The sequence below is a fragment of the Mastigoproctus giganteus genome, chromosome 2 (assembly GCF_048544385.1).
Source record: "Mastigoproctus giganteus isolate SK-2022 chromosome 2, ASM4854438v1, whole genome shotgun sequence".
NCBI classification, from domain to species: Eukaryota; Metazoa; Arthropoda; class Arachnida; order Uropygi; family Thelyphonidae; genus Mastigoproctus; species Mastigoproctus giganteus.
In genome coordinates this window covers 169,929,204-169,953,273 of record NC_143576.1, presented here as the reverse complement: position 1 = coordinate 169,953,273, position 24,070 = coordinate 169,929,204, and the positions used below count along the sequence as shown (strand labels likewise).

The window sequence follows — 24,070 nt, the reverse complement described above, 5'->3', positions numbered from 1 at the left end:
CGCTCCTTCACCCAAGAGGAGGGAGTACCACAAGGATCAGTTTTAAGTGTCACGCTTTTTGCCATCAAAGTAAATTCCATCACAGAACAACTTCCTCCAACCATAAACAGTGCCCTCTATGTTGATGACTTTAGCATATTCTGTCAGTCATGCAACATGAGGGTTATTGAAAGACAACTGCAAAAAGCCATTGATCGTCTTAATTCCTGGGCACTTGCTAATGGCTTCAGGTTCTCGCCGGAGAAGACTGTTTGCATGCACTTTTGTTGCAAGCGTAATCTTCATCCTGAACCTGAATTAAGGCTCGGACAAAATGCTATTCCAGTAGCGGCGGACACAAAATTTTTGGGACTCGTATTTGATAAAAAGTTGACCTTTCTAGATCACATCCGTCAACTCCGCACAAAGTGCACAAGAGGGCTGAATATTCTGCGCTCTCTTTCCTCTACATCTTGGGGTGCGGATCAATGCACCCTACTACGCATCTACCGTGCATTTGTACGATCCAGACTTGATTATGGGTCCCTGGTATACAATTTGGCCAGAGACAGTGTACTTCGTTGGCTGGACCCTGTCCATCATCTGGCTCTCCGTACCGCTATTGGAGCATATCGAACATCTCCAGTCCAGAGCTTATACGTCGAAGCAAACGAACCGCCGTTATGGCTTTGATGTAAGCAGTTGTCCCTAAACTATGCTCTAAAACTGAAATCCCTGCCAGACCATCCTACGTGGCTATCCGTTTTTGAGCCACGATGGGAAAATTTGTACAACACCCGTAAGACTGCCAATCGTCCTTTTGGTATTCGTCTCCAAGAGCTACTCAAAGAACTTAATATCAAGGTAGACAAGGTTGCTCAAACACCGAAGCAACCCCTTCCACCCTGGCATGCTCATGTCCTGGCATGTGATTTTTCCCTTAGAAATTGGGGAAAGTCGGACACTCCATCGTCTGTCTACCTGCAGCTTTATTCAGCACACCGAGCTGAACATTTTGACTTCGCACCAGTTTACACAGACGGCTCGAAGTCGGAATCATATGTGGGATCTGCTGCTGTCTTTACAGACAGCACTACATCGGAGCAGATTCCCTCTGAATGCAGCATATTTACTGCAGAGCTGCACGCTATAGAGTTAGCCTTGGATCACATTAGTGAATGCCAATACCAACGGTTCATTTTATATTCCGACTCTCTCAGCGTGTTACAGGCTTTAATAACTGTGAGATGTAATTCTCATCCAGTTCTGTCTAGCCTTCAGCAGAAGATTCACTTTCTCCATGAACGTGAATATGGTATCCGCTTCTGCTGGATTCCCAGCCACATTGGGATTAGGGGAAATGATTTGGCTGACACTGCAGCCAAATCAGCAGTTCCCAATAACAATTGCTGCCCGTCAGTCCCCTATACAGACTACAGGCAAATAATATACCAAAAGATACATTCCCAATGGCAGGATTCGTGGAATAGACAGACTGCGAATAAATTATATCGTATAAAGCCTGTAATTGAACCGTGGCAGTCTAGTCTGCGCAGGAATCATAAAGAGGAAGTTGTTCTCTCCCGGACCCGCATAGGACATAGTCATTTGACTCATTCATTTTTGCTGAGGGCTGATGACCCTCCTATGTGTGTGTGTGTCCTGTAGCACAATTTTAACGATCAGACACCTTTTAATTGACTGTCCAGATTTTAGCAGCACCCGTTTTACCGCTTTTAATCATCTGACTGAGCCTTATACACTCAGTCAGATTTTATCCGACAATGACAACGTGTCTGCTGTTTTTAGCTTTTTGAAAGCAATAAAGGTTTTTAATCGTATTTAAAATTTATATGTTTTGTTATTTATTTATGTTTTTTGTTTTTAGATCTGGACATGGTGGCCTAATTAATTAGGTCACTGAGATGGGTTTTGGCTAAGGCGCATTTAGGGCTAGAGCCTCAAGCTGCGAACAAATTTAGACTATGTATATAAAGTGCTTAGCATCATAATACACAGCCATTTCTGAATAAACAGAAAATTTTTAAGGTGGCATCGTTTTAGGTTATATCTCATATTGTGAATACCTTCACAACGAGTTGCCATGATATTGCACTACTTCGAATAAGTAACGCTTCACCTAAGGAGAAGTAGTGCAATATCATGGCAACTCGTTGTGAAGGTATTCACAATATGAGATATAACCTAAAACGATGCCACCTTAAAAATTTTCTGTTTATTCAGAAATGGCTGTGTATTATGATGCTAAGCACTTTATATACATAGTCTAAATTTGTTCGCAGCTTGAGGCTCTAGCCCTAAATGCGCCTTAGTCTAAATACATCATACACCATCAGGCATCTCTCATATTGTGGAGTTATACTTCATAACTGTTTTTGCCATCATTGCATCACTTGGGTACCTACCCACTCACTGACGAAGGGCCAAATAGCCCTGAAACAGTGCTGTCTGGGTGGTGGTACCTATCTGAGAATAAGTAACACTAGTCTTCTCCTTAGGTGAAGCGTTACTTATTCGAAGTAGTGCAATATCATGGCAACTCGTTGTGAAGGTATTCACAATATGAGATATAACCTAAAACGATGCCACCTTAAAAATTTTCTGTTTATTCAGAAATGGCTGTGTATTATGATGCTAAGCACTTTATATACATAGTCACTGAGATGTTAAATTTTTAGATATTACCTGGTCTTGGCGCATTATAGCCTTAGTTGCTAATGCGCCAATAAAATCCAAACCAAACAAAATCTGATTCAGTGCTCAGAGGGTTCTTCCTCTTGCTCAGATTTTGCACCTGAGGGGGCATAAATTCAAATTGAAGAAAGACAGTTGTAGAATAGCTTGCTGGAACAAACTTCCACCTGTTGTGGAAGTTTACAGCCTAAATAATTCAAGGTTGAACTAGACAGACTTTTGGAGTGAATGGATGGGTGAAATGGGAAGTTTTTTTTTGGCTGATACTATATAAGCTTTCTTTCTTGCATCATATGCCTATGCTAATGCTTCCATCAAGACATTGCACCGATGAAATAAAGATATAAAAGCAAGTGGAGTGCCACCATGTTAGCCAATTATTGTTGGATGGAGAAAAAGGATGATTCCAAAGCTGAATACAAGCGAAAGGCAAAAAGATCCTGTGTTTGTTACAGGTATGTTCGTAGCTACATCTTACTGCCACATAAATAAAAATTGCCTTTTATAAATATAAAAAACTACTTTTTTTCAAAAACAAGAGCCAGTCTGCCATTTTAAGCACTATTTTCGTGTTTAGCATCCCAAAATCTATAAAGTAAACTTACTTTCATGCCTGTAACAAGATATTACCCACAATTTGTTGTTCAGTTTTATTGACAATCGCATTTGCTGGCCTGGCAAAAAACAACTGCACTGCTCTGAGAATTTCACATCTGACTGCACATTAACCCCAGGTCTTTTTTATTCTCCATTACCCCAAGTGTAGTACCATACAGGTGATAAGTTACTTTGGGGTTACTGCTACCATATGCTATACCTTGCATTTGTCTTTGTTAAACTTCAACTACTATTTCTAAGCTCATCGACGTAATTTTTCTAGATCTTGTTGCAGTAGCTAACCCTGCCAACATTTGTATCATTGCAAATTTAGACATTAAGCCTGATATACTTTCATCAATATCATTGATAAATATTGTAAACAACAATGGGATCAGCACTGCACCCCGTGGTAACTCCACTAATAACATTAGTCCACAAAGAACAGTGCCCATTGATAACAACTCTGTCTTCTACTTAACCATCCCTTTATCCATAGTAGTAACTTGCCTTTAATGCAACATTACTCCAGTCTGTACAGCAGTCTTTTATGTGTAACAGTATAAAAAGCTTTCCTGAAATCCAAGTATATGATGCCAAAATTATTTTTTTTTATTCAGTTCCTTGGTTACTGTATTATAGTAATCTATTAGATTGGTTAGACAATACTGCCATTTGACAAATCCATGCTGTGGTTGCAGTATAATTGCATGCCTGTCCAGATGGTCTTGCATAACTTTAACTATGATTCCATTGTTTTTCCCTGGAACAGACATTAAGCTAACAGGTCTGTAATTACTCATGTCACCTTTTGATCCCTGTTTATGAATCAGGATATATTCACACATCTCCAGTCCTTGGGGACTACCTCTGAATCCACAGATGCTCTCATAATTATGACTAAGAGTTTGTTTACCTCCTTTGCTGCCTCACTTAATATAATTAAGGGAGGCAGCAAATATTATAATTTGACAGATTCCATCCACACCTGCGGTGGATGGAAATTATTTTGCTGTTTTAAACAGTTTCTCCTCCACTTTCCTTTCAGTTATCACAAAGTCAATTAGCTCCTCTGTAGAGTTTGATAAGCTTCTGGCATCCCCTTCCTTAAAGAATTTCTTATGTGTGAATGTAGGTGCAAAAAAACTTATTCAATTTGTCTGCAGCCTGAGCAGGCTCGTCAGCAGTTAACCCATAGACATCAAGTGGGCCAATGTGATTCAACTCCTTTCTTCTATTGTTAATTAGATAGTATGAATCAGAGCTGTAATACTCAATACGTTCTACGTTGATATTAATATTTGTAAAATCATAAGAGAAGTTTACCTCAATATAGTACGTAGAACACTTCTATATGATACTCACCAGAAATTAAAACGAAAAAATCAAAAACGTACATTAGAGTAAAAAATAAATAATTAAAAACCAATTTAAATCAATTTAACACAATTAAAAATCAATTTAACGCAATTAAAAAGAATCTAACGAAAATATTCAAAACGATTTACCTTCCTGAAGCTGTCAACGCTTTTCGACCGTATGTCATGATCACAGGAATGAAAATTACCGAATAGGGTTGAACCTGAAACTTAGTGATTATTTGTCTTTGTGCATGTGCGTAAAGGTCCACGCATCGGAGATCAAATATGGCTGCCGAACATTAACAGAAATCTTGTGTAATTTAATTTCTATGGTTTCTGCAATTAATAGTCGCGTATAATTACGTTGAACATTAAGTATTTTGGCCTCGTTAAATAAAAAAGTATGTTTTTCGTTAATGGCATGAAAGGCTAATTCTGACACTGCTGAACGAGAAGCACGAACTGAGGCTTCATGTTGATTTACACGAATATTCAGAGAAAATCGCGTCGAACCTTGGTAAGACGAGTTGCAATCACCACAAGAAATGTTGTATACCAGATCATTAATTTGTGTTGCGAACGCGGAAAGAATCGAGAGATTGTTCAGTATAGTGTGTAATTTCCTATTGGCCTGGCCACAATTTTAATTCGGTATCTTTAAAGAATCTATTAAACTGTTTGTGCCACTGTTCAACATATGGGACAGAAAGAAGGTATTTTTTGATATTACTATTGTTGGTTGGTGTAGTATTTTGTATCCTATCCTTAGCCTGTATCCTAATTCGGTTTATTGTGGCAAGGGGATAACCCCTATTTAAGAACCTGCTAGTTAATATTTGTATTTCTGAGCCCAAGCAGATTTCGTCGAGGAAGAAAATCGTTTTGAATATTTTAGTTATTCTTTTTAATTTTTAATTGCGTTAAATTAATTTTTAATTGTGTTAAATTGATTTAAATTGGTTTTTTAATTATTTATTTTTTACTCTAATGTAAGTTTTCGATTTTTTCGTTTTAATTTCTGGAGAGTATCACGGAAGTGTTCTACGTATTATATCGAGGTAAACTCCTCTTATTATTTTACAAATATAAAATGCAATGAAGAATTACTTTTCATAATATAAAAAGGAATCCATCTTTAAAATTAAATATTCATTACATGAACATTTAATGAATTAAATTAAATTTAAATATAATTTAATTCATTCAGTTGACTATTAAATTTACTTGTGCAAATTTATAGGCAGCTTTAGGAAGGAAAATCGTTTTGAATATTTTCGTTAGATTCTTTTTAATTTTTAATTGTGTTAAATTGGTTTTTAATTATTTATTTTTTACTCTAATGTAAGTTTTCAATTTTTTTGTTTTAATTTCTGGAGAGTATCATACGGAAGTGTTCTACGTACTCTATTGTTAATATAAGCATGGAAGTCTACTGTTTTGCTTTGCATTCTTTGATAGACTTCTCGTAATATGCTTTAGCTTGCCTGACCAACTTTGTGACTTTATTACAGCCTAAATTATAACTGCCATGGGCTTCTGTATCACCTGATAATTTATATGCATTCCATGCACTTTTCTTCTCTGCCATGTGTCTCAGTAGTTCATCTGACATCCATTTAGGTCTAAGTATTTGAACAGTATTTCTTCATTGGTACGAAAAGCCTAGTAGCTTCTTTGATTACTTCCCTAAATACTTCCTATTTAGAATTTGGTGTTGGTAACATCATAAGTTGTTCCCACTGCACAGAATTTAAAAACTGTCTGAGAACACTGTAGCCACCCCGTACAAAATCAAAAGCCTTTCCCTTTACCCTTGACAGTGGTTAAATCTTTTAATTAAATTCCACGTTAGTGATCACTGCCACCCAGTGGGTCTTTTACCTGCAGATTCTTAATGCTTGAATAATCACTGCTGATAACCAGATCAAGAGTATTGCTTCCTCTTCTTGCCTCTCTAACATGCTGCTATAGAAAACAGTCAGTCAAGAAATCCATAAAAGTTTTGTTAATGTGTGAGTAACCAACAAATTCCAGTCGACATTTAGAAAGTTAAAATCCTCCATTATGAGACATTCTGATTTTCTTGCCCACTCTGTTTCTTTCTATAGTTGTTTGGCATACTCATCAGTCATTAGGCCTATAACACACTCCTACTGTCAATTTTGTTTTCACAGTGCTTATATCACACCAAACTGACCCAACGTTGCACACGTCACCCATGTCAACTGGAATCACTGCTTTAGATTTAAAACTAAGAGCATAACCCTTCCACCTCTCCTGTCCTGTATGTCCTTCCTGTATACATTGTACTCTCCATATTCAAATTCAGCATCACTTATCTCTGAGTGACACCATGTTTCTGCTGTTCCTACAATGTCTGCATTTGACGACTTAATCAGCACTTCAAATTCATAAAAAAATTTATTTACAAAGCTCTTAGCTCACCTAACATAGACCCTGGTGTGGGTCAAATATTTATTTGACCCACAACAGGGCCTGAAGTACCAGACACCTTTTTTTCCAGGCTGCTGCTGCATGTACCAATAGTAGCAGTGCAAGAATCACTTTCACCTCTGTCTGTGACTCTAGTTAAGCTATTAGTCTTTTTACCTCCCCAAGCTAGCAGTTTTCCGACCCACCTATCACTGCCTTGATAGCATCAGCAGATATTCTTCTTCCCTTTCTATTTAAGTGTATCCCATCCATTTAGAAGCAGTCTCTTCTGTTAACAAGCACAGCTCACAATGATAAAAATTCTATCCGTCAACCTTGCACATTCTCTCCAGGGCCGAATTGATTGATAAGGCTCTCGGTGTGTGTTCCCTCCTCTCGTGTTTGGGTAGAATTGCAGACCTCTTCAAATTCAATCCTAATTCACAACTTTTTCCCATACATTGCCCTGTACTTGTTAAGTAAGTCTTCAGATCTCTTACTCTAAATATCATTAGTGCCAATGTGTACAACAATATCACCTTTTGTGTCCTTAAAAGATGTGTACTCTTCAACGTTATCTACTTTTGCCCCTGGCAGACATACCCTGGTTTGATTCCACCTATCCTTGCACAACATATTTTCCATTTGCTGACAATAGTGTCACTGACAATAACTACCTCCTGAATGACCAGTGCATTCTACCCTGGAGATTGCCGCTGTGTTGTCTGATGCATATGTGTGAGCTTTGGTGTTGAGTTGGGTATCTGAGAGCTTGATGGCCCTCCCATTTTAATTCCTTTGAGGGCATCCACACTACTCTTCAAACTCTCATGAACACCCATCAGAATGCTGAGTTGGTGCCTAGTTTCTTCATAATCTCTGCACCTAGCACGTGCGCACGCACGCGCGCGCGCACACACACACACACACACACACACACAGTCCACTTGGCTGGATCATGTCTTGTTCCAGAAAGTCTGTAAACATTTCACAAGTCCACATTTTGTTAGGCTGTGATACATTGGAGAATCTCCCCCTTCAGTTCTCCCCCTGAGCCACAGCATTCCTGCTAATTTGTGCTTGATTTCCATTTAAATACAATTTAATTGCTTAACAATGAAAATTATTAAATTTAATTGATTAATTGACAATACTACACAAAGCGAATAGATTCCTACTGCAGTGATATGCATTATGCTATCAAGTTTTATGTTATACTTTATTTTATCAAGTTCAAGATATACGCTACATTATACCATTACAATCACAGTGTTAAATTAGTTATGTGCTTGTTAAAAAGGAAAATTCCTTAGCTTAATACAAAAAAAGATATATGCCCAACAAATGATTAGAGACTTTGAGCTACTTGTTTATCACAATTAAAACCCTACTATTATTATGAGCCTTGACTCCACCTGTTGGGTGCATTGACACTATAACTCTGGGAAAATGATAAATAAAAAAAAAAAAAAAAAAAATATACCAAGTAAAAATTTATCTATATATAGGAAGGTACATCTCTCAAAGACAGTAAATTTGTAGGTGGTAGATGACTTTCATCAACCGGTGAAATACCACCACTTTGCTTATTGGAGGCTTGAAGTGGTGAAACCCATGTTTAGTCTCTAGAGCAAAGTTTCCGGCACCCCCCCCTCCTCCCATAGTTCTCCTTCAACCCATGCACAGTACTAAGTACTATAGGTTTTGATACCTTTTCGTGTTTGGGGTTTTCATAAAAAAAAAAAAAAATCTCCAATTTTTTTATCTTCATCTATTCTTGTTATTTTTGAGTTAGCCACCGACACTGCAGAGTTAACCGGCCAGAAATATCATACACTTTCTGTTTAATTTCTGAAATAAAAGGTTGAGTTTTTTAAACTCTGTGTGGAGCTTACCAGTATTTCATCTTTCCTTAATAAATTGTAATACTTATTGTATAAAATTTTTTAATTTTTAATAAAAAAATAAATACAGTAAACTTCACTACTCTGGGTTAATTTGGGGGGAGAGGTCATCAGGATTAAGGGATAATCTGGATTAGTGAAACAAAATATAACCCTAAAAGACAAAAAAAAAAAAAAAAAAAACTTAGAACACAAATAAAAAGTAAAATTTAATGATGTAGGTAGTGCTGATGAAAATAAATAAAAAATTATCACTTTAGAGTGATAAAATATCACTGTAGATTTAAAAACTATAAAACTACACCGATGGAAAAATACATTTATCCATCAATAGATGGATAAATGTAGTCTTTTTATACATTTATCAGGTGGCATTGCATGCCACTTGATCATTGCTGTGAATGCCACTTAAATACAATTCTTCCAGCAACACTTCTTTTGGCTTTTTTAATGTCTGTATATTTGATATACGGCTTTTATCACTCTCTACATCGAATTTTAAAGTAAATTTCTTTATAGATTCTTTTTGTTTTTTAATATCTGACGTGGTCTATTGGCAGTACCAAATTCTTCAGCAAATTTTTTTTTCAAAGAACACCATTTTCAACTTGTTCTATCACTTTGAGCTTGTTAATGATAGTAAAGTAATGTGTTTTCTTTTTATTCCACTTTTAAATTCTTTAGAACCCATAATTATATAAAATATGTTAACTTATGTACATATATTCATACAGTATAAAGAAATATGCAAATGAAGCGATATAAGCAATAAATTCCGCCCAACTCAGAGTCAACGATACAGAACACTATGCAAGACAATGTAAAGTATGTTCCATCTTTCTCTGTACAATCAATCAGTGCACAGTCAGAGTGACTCATATGCCTTCCTAAATCTCGTGTGTCTTTCAAAGTACTCCAATGTGAACAGAATTTTTCATATTTTGATCTGGATTATGTGACATCTAGATTAACTGTAACCGGATTAGCGAGGGTTTACTGTATTTAAAAAATGTGATTTTTACTCTTTTATTTTCAAAAAACAAAATGTTAATTGTACTGAAAATAAAAAATATACATATTACAGGCTTAAATATAAAAGTTAAAACTGTTAGTTATTCCAATTTTCAGTTTAAATAAAGTCTTCCATATGAAGCCAAAGACAATTAGTTATCAGATGAATTGTGATAAATAGCTATTGTGTTCAAGATGCTTGCAGAGTACTCAATAAGCATCATTATGCTGTATGCATTTGTAAATGTTTCCAGAATGATAGTTGATATTTTGAAAATCTCTAGTGATGTAAATACATTTGATGGATCACTCTGTTATTTGGTTTTGGTTACAGACTCATGTTACAGATATTTTTTTTTATAGGATTTTGATATTAGATATATTTTTTGGCATACCTTGTTTTGGCATACCAGCTTATAGATATAAGGTGGTCTGTAAACAAGTCACAAAGGAGGTTAGATAGGTAAAGGCAGATAACGAGAAATCTTTGGCAAAGGATGCAAAGAAAAATAGCAAAGAGTTCTTTACTTATGTAAACTCTAGAAGGAAGGAAGGAAGGGGATGAATCAGATTGGTTCACTTGATATCGATGGTTCAACTGTTGATGATCCTGCTCAGGTAGCTAACATACAATCAATATTTTGCAGCTACATTCACACATGAGGAGTTATTCAGGGAGGGAAATGCCAGAGGTGTATTAAACTCTGTCAGTAAGCTAGATAATCTTGTAATAACTGAGAGTAAAGTGGAGGAGAAATTGTTGAAGTTAAACATAAGAAAGGCACCTGGGGTGGATGGAATCTATCCAGTTATATTTAAAGGAAGCAGCAAAGGAAGTAAGCAAACTCTTAGCCATAATTATGAGAGCTTCCTTGGACTCAAGGCGGGGGGGGGGAGTAACCATGGACTGCAGATGTGCAAATGTGACCCCAATCCACAAAGGAGGATCAAAGGGAGACAGGTAATTACAGACCTGTTAGTTTAACTTCTGTTCCAGGGAAATTAATGGAGGCACTGGTTAAAGAAGCATTGCAGGATCATCTAGACAAGACTTCACTTATATCTCAGACACAGCATGGGTTTGTTAAGGGGAAAGTTTTGTCTGACCAGTTTGATTGGATACTATGGTGTGGTCACAAAGGAACTGGATGCAAAGAATAATTTTGATATCATATATTTGTATCTTAGAAAGGCTTTTGATACTGTTGAACATGGAAGACTGCTGCACAAATTGGAGCAGTGCGGCATTGGAGGCAAATGGACTGGAGATGTGCAAATGTGACCCCAATCCACAAAGGAGGATCAAAGGGAGACAGGTAATTACAGACCTGTTAGCTTAACTTCTGTTCCAGGGAAATTAATGGAGGCACTGGTTAAAGAAGCATTGCAGGATCATCTAGACAAGACTTCACTTATATCTCAGACACAGCATGGGTTTGTTAAGGGGAAAGTCTTGTCTGACCAGTTTGATTGGATACTATGGTGTGGTCACAAAGGAACTGGATGCAAAGAATAATTTTGATATCATATATTTGTATCTTAGAAAAGCTTTTGATACTGTTGAACATGGAAGACTGCTGCACAAATTGGAGCAGTGCGGCATTGGAGGCAAATTGTTGCTATGGATGAAGGGATGGTTAAGTGGGAGAAGACAGAGTTGTAATCAGTGGACACTGCTCTTCGTGGACTAATGTTATTAGTGGAATCCCCCAGGATTCCTGTATTCATTAATGATATTGATGATGATATATCAGGCTTAATGTCCAAGTTTGCAGATGATACGAGGTCGGCAGGGTTGTTAATGACAGTACGCTAGTGCAACCGGATCTAGTAAAGTTGAGTAGAGGTGGCAACTGAAGTTTAACATTGACAAATGTAAAGTACTGCATATGGGAAGCAGTAACCCCAGAGTAATGTATCAACTATGTGGTACTACACTGACAGTGGTAGAGAGTGAAAAGGACCTGGGGGTAATGGTGCATGCAAATATGAAGTTTTCTGAACACTGCAGACAGTCTGCAAGAGTAACTCATGGTGTCTTGTCAATGATATACTGGAATTTTTCTAGCAGGAATAAGGAGGTGATTATCCTCTTGTATAAGGCAGCGGTCAGGCCACACCTTGAGTACTGTATACAAGTCTGGAGGCCTCATTTTAAGAAGGATGTAGAGCTGTTGGAACAGGTACAGAGAAGGGCAACAAGATTAGTGAATTGAACAAAGGGTTGCTCTTACGAAGAAAGGCTTAAGTTTTGTAAATTTCAGTGTCTGGAAACTAGGCACCTGCGAGGTGATCTGATTGAGTTGTATAAAGCCTTGAATGTTTTGAGCATGCTCAGTGCTGATGAGATTCTTCCTCTTGCTCAGAATAATTGCCTGAGAGGACATAAATTCAAATTGAGGAAAGAGTTGTAGGATAGATATGTGGAAGTTTGTCTTTAGCCAGCAGGTGGTTGATTTTTGGAACAAACTTCCATCTGGCATTGTAGAAGTTGATAGCTTAAACAGATTCAAGGCAGAACTAGACAAACATTTGGAGCTAGTGGATGGGTGAAATGAGGTGCTTTTTTTTTTTTTTTTTTTTGCTACAAGTTAGTTAATGTACACAGTGTGTTACATTTGAGTCACATTAGATTTTTATTTCTTAAATTCATTGAATTTTTTATTTTTTTGTGATTCATAGAAGTAAAAAGTAAGTAAATAATTATTTTGTTACCAATTATTACTAATTAACTAATAATATATAACAGTAATTGTTTTATAATATAAAAAATATATGGATATATATTTTCTCTAAATAAAAAAAAATTAAGAAATTTTTTCTTAATAAAACTAGGGGGCTTTGCTCCCTGCTTGCATTACTTGCCAATCCCTGCGCATGCTTTTCTATGTAAAATGTAGAGATATGACGGAGTAAGCAAATCTTTTTTACGTAAAAGACACACCTGTTGAAACGCACTGATCAATATCTAATCAGGAAATGACCTATGTAATTATTTACCTATGCATTTGTAGTGACGTAATTGCCCCGCCCACTTGTACCACCTGACCCGCATATCTCTTCTCCCATTGGCTACGTCGTACCCCGCCATGTGGCATTCTCAAGGTTGTATAAATATCGATATGTAATTATTTACCTTCATTTACATAGGTCACTTAGGAAAAGGCCTTTTGCTTCGGGTTCCATAATGGATGAGGAATATTGTTGCATCTGAAAGAGCAGCACTAAAATATTTACAAACTGTACAAACATATAAAATATTTATAAAATACTAAACTATTTACAATCATACCTCTGCTATATCGGGATGATGGGTCCCTTCATCAGCTGACATTAATAAACAAAAAACCTTTACAATGGAACACCAAATGATCCCGGGCGTGGTCATATTATTAGACAGTGAAGCATGTGCATGAAGTTGGTGAAACTTATGGAGGCAGTTGTCCTGCAATGCACTGAACGTTGGCATTCCTCCCATGTACGCACTCTACATTGTCAACAGCAAGTGTCTGATTCTGCCCAGTAACCCATTTGTGTGCCTTCCATTTAATGTTAACCAACTTCGTGCACGTGTCTAACACATGACCACTCCCAGCATCATTTGATGTTCCATTGGAACTCCTGTTATAGCTCTTTGGAGGCAGTTTTTAAAATTTTCAACAATATTTTGGTAGATAACATTGATCTTATTTATTTATATATTAATGTCAGCTGACGAAAGGGACCCATCGTTCTGATATAGTAGAGATATGATTGTAAATAGTATAGTGTTTTGTAAATATTTTTATGGTTTACAAATTTGTATAATGTTAGTATATCAGTATAATGTTACTGTTATACAAATAATAAAACTATTATTATTATTTGTATAATAATATTATACTAACATTATAATGTACTGATTGAAATCTAATTAGAAAATGACCTATGTAATTATTTACCTGCTCATTTGTAGTGACATAATTGCCCTACCCTCTTCTTCCATTGGCTTGAATAAATATTGCTAGGAGGAAAACTTTTTTAATGTATAGAGAAATATATGTTCCATATATGTAGTTTTTTTTTATCAAATTTTATCGTTTTGAATATAGGTTTTTATAAAAATCTATCTGATGGGAGTCATTATTACATGCCAATAGATGGATATGGTGTAGAATAGGTGCTTTTTGCATATATTATAACACACTGAAAATTGAAGTGTAAGTGTTATACCTTGTTTACTCAAGTTTGCATATGATAGCCATAAAAAAATACTTATCCACCTAAAAATAATAATACAGTACAATCCCCCCCCCACCGAAAACTGATTATCAATATAGTTATTTTACTAGTTACATATAATTAAAAAAAAATTTTAATGTATTGTAATAAAAGGAATCGTAGAATGAGGTTTCTGCTCAAGCAAAGCACTGTAAAAGTTATGCAATCTGAAATGCAGTCTTAGTTAAAATGTTAATTTTGAAATGTAAATGCTGCTTTATGTATTTTAATTGTGTTAATATTTAATATAGAGAATTTTATGAAGATGAAGCCCTGATGATGACAGATGAAGCAGTTGTAATTGGTGGATTGTTAGTAGGATTAAATGTAATTGATTGTAACTTGTGTGTTAAGGAAGAGGACTTGGATTCTCAGGTTTGTTTATATTAATTTTTCCTTTAACAGTTTATATAAACTGTCATTTCACACCAATTTTTTAACAATATCCGTTCCACTAAAAATTTAGTTTTTTTATAGTGAAGAATTTTGATTCTAGATATAGTTTCCTAATGAAACTTATTCATATAATATTTTTATAACCTTAATATCTTTAATTTAAATGAAATTATAATTTTTTAATGAATTGCGTGATTTTATTTCATGCAATTCATTTCTTTATGCCAAACAGAAACTCCTGTTATAGCTCTTTTGAAGGGATTAACCCTAGAGAGCACTACAAAGGGTACTAGGAAAGTTTTGCAATATGACGCAACAATGAATCAGAGGAAGCTGCTTGTTGCTGCATGTTAAGACATGTTCATACATGCATAGTAGCCGCCGCGCCAAGTCGATGGGCTCAGTTATTCATTAGTAGTGAGAGTGTAAAGTGCTTGCGATGGCATCGTGGTCACGAAATGAGATAAGGACAGTTTTGCTGTATAATTTCGTGCGTGGTTTAACCATAGACCAGTGCTTAGAAGAAATGACTCTTGCACTAGATGATGATTGTCCACATCGTACAACGATATTCAGGTGGTATAGAGAATTCCAAAGGGGAAATTTCACTCTGGAGGATTCTGAGAGGCCGGGAAGGCCACGAACGTCAGTTACGGAGGAAAACGTTACTGCTGTGAGGAAAATGCTTGACGAAAACAGGCGAGTGACCTACCAACAGATAGAGGATACTTTGGGCCTAAATGCACCAGCAATTCGATTCTGCAAGATCATTTGCACGTGAAGAAACTTTGTTCTCTCTGGGTGCCGCATCAACTGACTGAAGAGCAGATGACACGACGTGTGACTTGGTGCCGGGAGATGTTAAAAAAGTTTGATAAGGGACAATCTCGGTATGTGAACAACATCGTGACAGGTGACGAGACTTGGCTGTACTATTACGATCTGCCGACCAAGGCTCAAAACAAAGTTTGGGTCTTTGATGATGACGACACACCCGTAATTGTCAGAAAATCCCGATCTGTAAAGAAGAAAATGATAGCTGTATTTTTCAAATCGAGTGGAATTGTGGAACGTGTCGTTTTGGACACGCAGAAGAGTCGCAGCTAAGTGGTATACTGAACAATGCCTGCCTAAAGTCATTGGATCTATGAAGAACCTGCGGCCAAAGTCAAGAATGGACACCTGGTACCTCCATCACGAAAATTCTCCAGCTCACCGCGCCAAAGCCTACACCGAATATTTGACCACGACAGGACTGAAACTTCTCGAGCACCCTCCCTACAGTCCAGACCTTGCTCCCTGCGACTTTGCACTGTTCCCGCATGTGAAAATGAAGCTGAAAGGGAGGCGGTTTTCCAGTGATGAGGACCTTCTACGGGCTTGGGACAACGAGTGTGCTTTACTCCCTAGTGAAACTTGGCAGAACTGGTTTAAAGATTGGTTTCGGAGGATGGAGAGGTGTATTGAATGTAGAGGAAATTACTAAAAAAAATTAAATAAACAAAGCTGTATTGCAAAACTTTCCTAGTACTCTTTGTATAAATGGGAATTTTATAACTGGGACCCCATTTTGGAGGCAGTTTTTAAAATTTTCATCAATATTTTGGTAGATAACATTGATCTTATTTATTTTTTTTTGCAGTGTTTATACACTTAATGTACTATGCTTGCTTTTATGGCACTTTCAGTTTTTTTTTTTTAAGAATGAAATTTGTAAAATTTTTTTTTTTATTAAACTACACTAAACATCTTAAGTATTATTGTATACATGTAGTATTAACATAATAATAATGCTGTCATTAATGAAATTTATTGACAAATTACAACTAACAAAAGACAAATTACTGTATCAGATCGTACAAACTAGCTACCACCAAGGAGCAGAGTGTGATGGGGTGATGTGCTTTCTTGTTTATCCTCCCCTCCCCTGTCCATTTAGTTCTGAGTGCTTCAGCAGTCCCCATCGGTTCTTGCAAGCCTGTTCCTTATTTATTTATTCATATTATTCATATTCCAATTTAAATCTAATTTTATTTAAATTTAAATAAAATTATTTAATTATTTAAATAAATAAAATTGAATCATTTGCATTCCCTTTTGATGTACCAATAAAATGTAGTATATTTGGTCCATCACAAGTTTTAATTGCTGCCTTGCATAGAGTGTAGCAGATTTTTGATGTAATTGTTACCTAATTCTAGTACCAGTCACAATTGATGATTAATTTCTTGTACTGTAACCTTGCTTGATAGCTTCTTTGAAACAATTTTCTATCCCATAATGTGCCAGCAGTTTTCTATGAGGTTTAAAAATGGACTGTTTCCTGGCCACATTAAGTATCTTTTTTTTTTTTTTTTATGAAAAACCCCAAACACGAAAGGTATCAAAACCTATAGTACTTAGTACCGTCCATGGGTTGAAGGAGAAGTATGGGGGGAGGGGGATGCTGGAAACTTTGCTCTAGAGACTAAACATGGTTTCACCACTTCAAGCCTCCAATAAGCAAAGTAGTGGTATTTCACCGGTTGATGAAAGTCATCTACCACCTACCTGATATGGGGTTTTATAAGAAATTCTTCATCTAAAGATAAAAGAGTACAGCATTTGGCACAAAATAACAAATTAATTAATATACTGGAAATTGCATGATTGTGTAATGGTGTACTTTAAATTGCCTTGATGTGCAAATCAGTTTTCTGCTTCAGTATTAGCAACCCAGAGGCTCACATCTGGTGAGTATGGGCTTGGCACATCCAGGGTCCTGAGCTGGATATCAATCATTATTCTGGTGATGGTGATTTTCTTCTACTTCTCTCTCTCTCTCTCTCTCTTCTATTTGCCTTCCTAAATAACATAGGAATATATCATAAAATATAACAGGTATTATAATAAAGTTAGTCGTTCCTATTTACCATTAGAAAGACACAATATGGCCCTAGCAACTTATGTATCATTAAATTTCATAACAGCAATCTCTCTCTCTCTCTCTCTCTCTCTCTCTCTCTCTCTCTCTCTCTCTCTCTCTCTCAGGTAACTCAGAAACTTTTTTTTTTTTTTTTTCTGGTGCAGCATAAGCCTCAGGCTTCCTTTCATAAGGACTGAGGCTAATAATAATAATAATGTGGTAAGAGGAAGCCCTAGGTTTTACTGCACTGGAAAAAAATAAATAAAAATATAAATAATTAATTATAAATAAAAATAATAATAGATACATAATAAAATAAACTACCTGTTTGACCCCTTCCTCACGTAGATATCTACCTGTCCAGCTGACATTTGAATTTCTCCTATCTATCAGCCTCAGTCAACCATTTATAAAATTCGTTTTTGATAAATGGCCGAGGAATCTACTTTAAAACTTTTTTTTTGTAATGATTTGCTTTAATAGTACTATTTACTAAGTGTATTGTGTTTCCTTTTCATTTGGTTCATCTGCCTGGCTTAGTGGAAACTTCACTGTTGATTCACTGCAGTCAGAGTGTACTCAGCCTGTGCCAAAGGTAATGGTTCTCCAATCCACGGAGGTTTTATTAGTATTAGCCATAGAATACAAGAAAGCCACAAGCTTTTGCTAATTTGGATTCATCAGAAAAGATGACAGATTCTCATTGCTTAATTGTCCAAATAGCATGTTCTTTAGCCGTGTTTAGGCATTTTTACCTTATGGAGGCTCCTTAAGAGGTCATAAAGGCTCCTTAAGAGGTCGATATGCTTTCAGACCAGGTAGATCTCAATGAAGAAACTGTCTTTGTTAGACAGTTTTTTCACCTACCTTTAATGCTTGCTTCTTTCCTAAAGACGTTTAGGGCTGTTCAGCTTGCATAACGTGGAGACTTAGTTTGCAGTCATGGAGACTTAGACGTTTTAAAAGTCTGTCTTGTGCTATAGTACTAATTCATTTCAGCCCTGTTCCAGATTTTCTTTAGACATACCTTTTGTCATATTTATTTTTCTCAATTCTTGAAACATAAGACTAATTACAGCTAGCCTTTTTTTAAATAAATCAACTGAAAAGGCTCTCCCTGTCAAGAGCAATAATTACACCCCCCCCTTAAAGATAACTGCCTGTATGCCATGTCACTGCAAAGAAACTGACATATGCTAGCAGGTAGGTGCCTTTACACACAGGTTGATGCAGAAACATCTGTTACGTAATATAAATGAGAAGCATTCAACATTATATAGTAGACTAATATTACATGTATATTCTAATTATTGTAGGACTAGACATGGGATTTACAGCATTTGATAGCTGTCACTGCTTTCCACCAGAGAACATTCAACATAAATGGACTCCAGCAGTCATGGACTGCAGCAGCAGTCCATGACTGCAAAGAATGAGCCAGATGCTGTTCTGGCTCATTCTTTTGATTCCCTCAACCAGACTCATATGCAGAATGCTTTCTTCTGTTCACCGATAGCATTAAACAATTTATATGACCCTCTGCAGAGATGGTTATAAGCAGACACAGGACACACTGCTGCAGTCTTGTTGGGAAGGCTTCCTGTGTGGGAACCTCACTGATCCCAGTTTCCAAGGGTGGAATTGTGGATCAGGCTGGTCTTGCCTTGTCCAATGTGGAATGAAAACACCCACAGACATTCTGGGAACTCTCCTGTGAATAGCATGAGGATTCTCCTCTTTTCATGGGAAACACTGCTGGCTCATTGTCCTTCAGGAGTAGGATAACTGCAGACATTGGGCTAGAATTGCCTCAGTGTGGAATTTTCCCATCACCAGAAATGAAGAGTCTTGAACCTATGAACCTTCCAGAGTGGGATTCCTGTTAGCACCAATGAACCTTTATGTTGTTGGATTCTGCTGACATTGGTGGTATCCCTGTCCCAGTGTGCTGGGATCTTCAGAAAATAACTTACCAAGAGAAGACTAATTTAAGGAGAACCCTTGACCAGACTTTTCAACTTTGATTTCTAATTCCCATTTATTTTCTGGGGGATGCCTTATATGCCCTTCCTCCTCTTTCCTAAGCATTTTCCCTAACTAGTGCCCCAGTTATCTCCCTTCTCATTATCAAAACAACTAAATATTAAAGGGCTAGCTCTCTGTCTTGCCTAGGCAAGAATGGGACAGCTCACAAGTGTATTGATAGTGGCCCACCTTCACATAGGAAGAATGGGTACCAGCCAGTGGCCTTTCAGGTGATCGCCAGTTGCCAGGTCTCTCTCTCTCTCTCACACACACATTACTAACATAATACATGCCTGACTGGCTTTGCAAATAAGTGATGCATCAGGGTAAGAGAATACTTGCTGATATTTCAGGGAACCTCAGGCACTGCACAGACAAATACACAATGTAATGGCTAGTTCAACTGTCTACCATGGAAGCTTAATTGGCTTGATGCATTGCCATCTGCTACTTGTTTGACAAAGTCTGAGTTCAAATCCTGTCGATGATGAGGAATTTACAGTTTTTTTTCAGTTATTGTTTGTTGTTTGGTTTTTAGGAGCATTAGCAACTAAGGCCATATTGCTCCGGGAATATGCGGTGGTCATTCCCTGACCTATCCGCATCCTCCATATTTGGTGGTGACGGGCTCGAACCCCGGTCTAATCAAGGAGCTTTTTTTCAGTTGAGGCTGTAGTTAGCCAGTCGCAGGTGGAGGGAGTACGGTTTTCTTCTTGCATTAAACTGGGTTTTTTTACCTGCATAATATGGGAATCAGAATATGCACACTTCTTTAGACAAAATATGCAAAACCAGTATGGGTGAAAGCTCCAGTATCATCAAAATTTCTACTTGGATTTGAATTTTGTTCAGTCCAGCTCCTGGAGAGGCATTTATACAGACTGAGATGAAAATCAGATGATCAGAGCTCCACCTAATTGAAATAAAAACTTTCATGAAATTCCTCCTGCAACTGCAGAATTAGCCATTGCAGTAGCATTATTCCTGTCACAGTTATCTTCTAGAAAAAGAAAAGGTCTGTTTACCTTTTCCTTTATATCGCTTGCACAAGACACTATTTACTTTTGTGAAATCACAGGTGGCTTTGACAGACACGAGGATTTTCCACTCCATATGTGTACATTGTGTTCATTTGCATGTTCACATAAATAAAATATTACCTCATTACTAAACACTGTGCACTTATGCTGATTTTACTTTCTGTCATTTAAATTATTTCCCATAAAAATTGAAAACAGTACACCTTTTCATTCTTGGTTATTTCTTTCAGTAACTGTAACTCGAATGGATTCATCTTTATATACTTATACTTTTGAGGATTTGGCACACTGCTTTTTTGACATTTGACCTTGATGGCATTATGTGACAGATTTTATAAGTATGTTTGTTTATTTGGGTTGCACAATAGATGACTGCTTTGCTTGGAGATGAACAACCACTGTTCTTACTTTTACATAGGCAATCATTCTCTGAGGATTACTTATACCAGTTATAAATAGATTGAGTTACTGTTTCCTTTTTTTAAAAGTAATGTGTTAATTTTTTCAGTATGTTTTTAGCAGATTCTGCTTCATGAAACAACGATGTAAACCTTTTTTCTGTTTGGGTCATTTTTTTGATATTGAACTACTGGTAGTCTAGGTACCATCCACATTTGAATACATTCTCAGGTTAACAATAAAAAAATATATATATATATATATTTTTTTTCTTATGTATTGAATACTTTAAAACTGATTCTGTCTTCTTAGATACACATTTTGTTTACTTCTTTTTTCTCTCTTACTTGCAGTAATATATTTATTTATTTATTTTTAAAGCAAGGTGTCATTGATTTCAGTCTTTATCTGCGGGACAACAGTCATGCAGAAGTTCCTCAGGATGGGTAAGTTATTAATATTAAGTGATGTATATTATTTATTTGTCTCCATATCTATATATATAATTATTTTTCGGTTTAGGCAGTAGTCAATCTTGCACCCCTCCCCTAAATGAAACAGATAAAGGATTTTGCAGATGTTGAAGTGAAGTGGTACTTCAGTGGTTAAAGTATTTATAGTGCAATGTCGATGTAATGCACCTCTTCATACCTTGGTTTGGAATATACTGCAGGTATGATCGTGTCACCTGAAATGAACTATGAAAAAAAAAAAAAGTGTGCAAAGAACTAGCAATTTCATATTGAAAACTAGAAAAAATTAAATAAACAAGTATATAAAGTTGTATGTACTTGTTTCTACTGTACATCTTACTACTGTATTTCAAAGAGGGGAAATTAGTTAAAAATTGGCTATATATTTGCTTTGATATATTTAGTATTCAGTTGCACAGTAATTTTTGTAAACAACAAGACTCATCAGAGACTAGTTACTGTAAGCACATGAAATCCTTTCTCTGACTATAAATTACACTTAGGATGGCAAAAACTGCTAACCAAACAAAAATATATATGAACTGACAAGTGATTTATGGAGAAATCACATAACCTCTTCAGCACTATGATAAGCTGGATAGTTTGGTATTTATTTAGTATCTCAAAACATGGTAAATTCCAAAGCATTAGAAATAAGTACACAGCAAAGTTAGTAAATCAATAGTACTGAAGTAATTCTACCAAAATAAAAAAATTATACAATTGAAGAAAAGTTAAAGATTATTGAGAGTTAAGAGTGGTGAAACAAAATGTAGTATATTTCGCGTGTGTGGAATTCTAGAAGTAACAATCTGTGGTTGGATGAAAGAGGAAGAAAATTGTGTTCATTTGTAGACTTCATAGAAGATGAAGTAGGCCTCCAAAGAAAGAAAACTAGACTTTGTGAAAACAGTGATGTGGACTAATGCTTGTACAAGTGGTTTCTACAGAAGCATAGTGAAGGAGTACTGAGAAATGGGGTTATTTTGGAAGCACAGGCACTTAAATTTCACAAGCTAATTGGTGGAGATGATGAGACATTTATAGCTTCTGAAGGGTGGCTTTGGAGATAGAAGGTTCGTATTATGGGATATCTCAAGTTAGTCTAATATGTGAATCTGCATTTAGTGCAATTATAGTGGCAGAAGCATTTTCTGAATTTCTGTGTAATGTGGTTCAAAATGGTGAATTCACAGATGAACAACTGTGACAAAACAGTGCTGTGCTCTAATCTTCTACCCTCACAAGTCACTGGATATTAAAAAGTCACCCAACAAAGCAGGCATGAAAAATGAGAGAATTATGGTGCACAAACAAGACTGGAAATCACAATAAGCTAAAGCCATTGTGCATTGGTAAGTCAGTCTGTGGTGTTTTAAGCATGTTAGCATGAAATCTCTGTGTGATTTATAAAAATAGTTCCAGTGCTTTGGTGATGAGTGATATTTTGCTTCATGGTTTGTAAGTGAGTTTGTATCATTGGTGAGATACCATTTGTTTTCCAAAAACTTTATAAAACCTAATGAAAAGGCTCTGTTACTGATGTCCTGAAATCAAAAGATGACAAGATCAGAGACATATTTCTGCCAAGAAACACAATTTCATTAATTCAGCCCATGGAATTATTCAAGCTTTCAAAGCATATTATCATGGTGAGCTAATTGCTGGTGTTGCAAACTCAGAAATTAAAGGTTCTAGAATACCTGAAAACATTTAACACCGAAAGACGTTGCATAACGTATTGGATTAGTGTGGGAGAAAGTAAGCTTAACAGCAGCTGAAAACTGCTGGAAAAAATTAGCATTAGTTGAGGCATATGATGCAAGAAAGCAAGCTTATACAGCATCAGCCAAAAAAACCAAAAAAAAAAAAAAAAAAAAACGTTTCCATTTCACCCATCCATTCATTACAAATGTTTGTCTAGTTCAGCCTTAAATTTATTTAAGCTATCAACTTCCACAACAACAGATGAAAGTCTGTTCCAGCAATCAACTACCTGCTGGCTAAAGGCAAACTTCCGCACATCTATTCTACAACTGTCTTTCCTCAGTTTGAATCTATGCCCCCTCAGGTTCTTAAGCCGACCGGGCTAGCCGGGTGGGTAAAGCGCCTGCCTGGCAACCCAAAGGTCGCGGGTTCGAATCCCGCCTCGGGCTTGGATCAAAGTACTGCAAAAAACCTTGGGAGGTGCACTATGGCCACAGAAGCCGATGCGCCAATAACTACCAAAAAAAAAAAAAAAAAAAAAAAATCAGGTTCTTAATCTGAGTAAGCAGAAGTATCCCATCAGCATTAAGCCTGCTTAAACCATTCAAGGCCTTATACACCTCAATCAGATCACCTCGCAGGTGCCTAGTCTCCAGACATTGTAATTTGCATAACTTAGCCTTTCTTCATAAGAGCAACCCTTTGTTCCATTCACTAATCTTGTTGCCTTTCTCTGTACTCGTTCCAACAGCTCTACATCCTTCCTAAAATGAGATCTCCAGACCTGTATACAGTACTCAAGGTGTGGCCTGATCATTGCCTCATACAAGGGGATAATCACCTCCTTATCCCTGCTAGAAAAATT

At 36.5% G+C, this 24,070-nt stretch overlaps 1 protein-coding gene across 1 annotated transcript in view; it reads left to right on the top strand.

Moving 5' to 3' along the window:
• LOC150089737 (RUN and FYVE domain-containing protein 2-like) overlaps positions 1-24,070 on the top strand; it is a 399,341-nt gene that overhangs the window by 114,094 nt on the left and 261,177 nt on the right. Inside the window, exons 5-6 of the mRNA XM_090389637.1 lie at positions 14,512-14,635; positions 21,407-21,471. Coding sequence (XP_090245763.1) covers positions 14,512-14,635; positions 21,407-21,471 — 189 coding nt within the window. The remainder of the gene's footprint in view (positions 1-14,511; positions 14,636-21,406; positions 21,472-24,070) is intronic.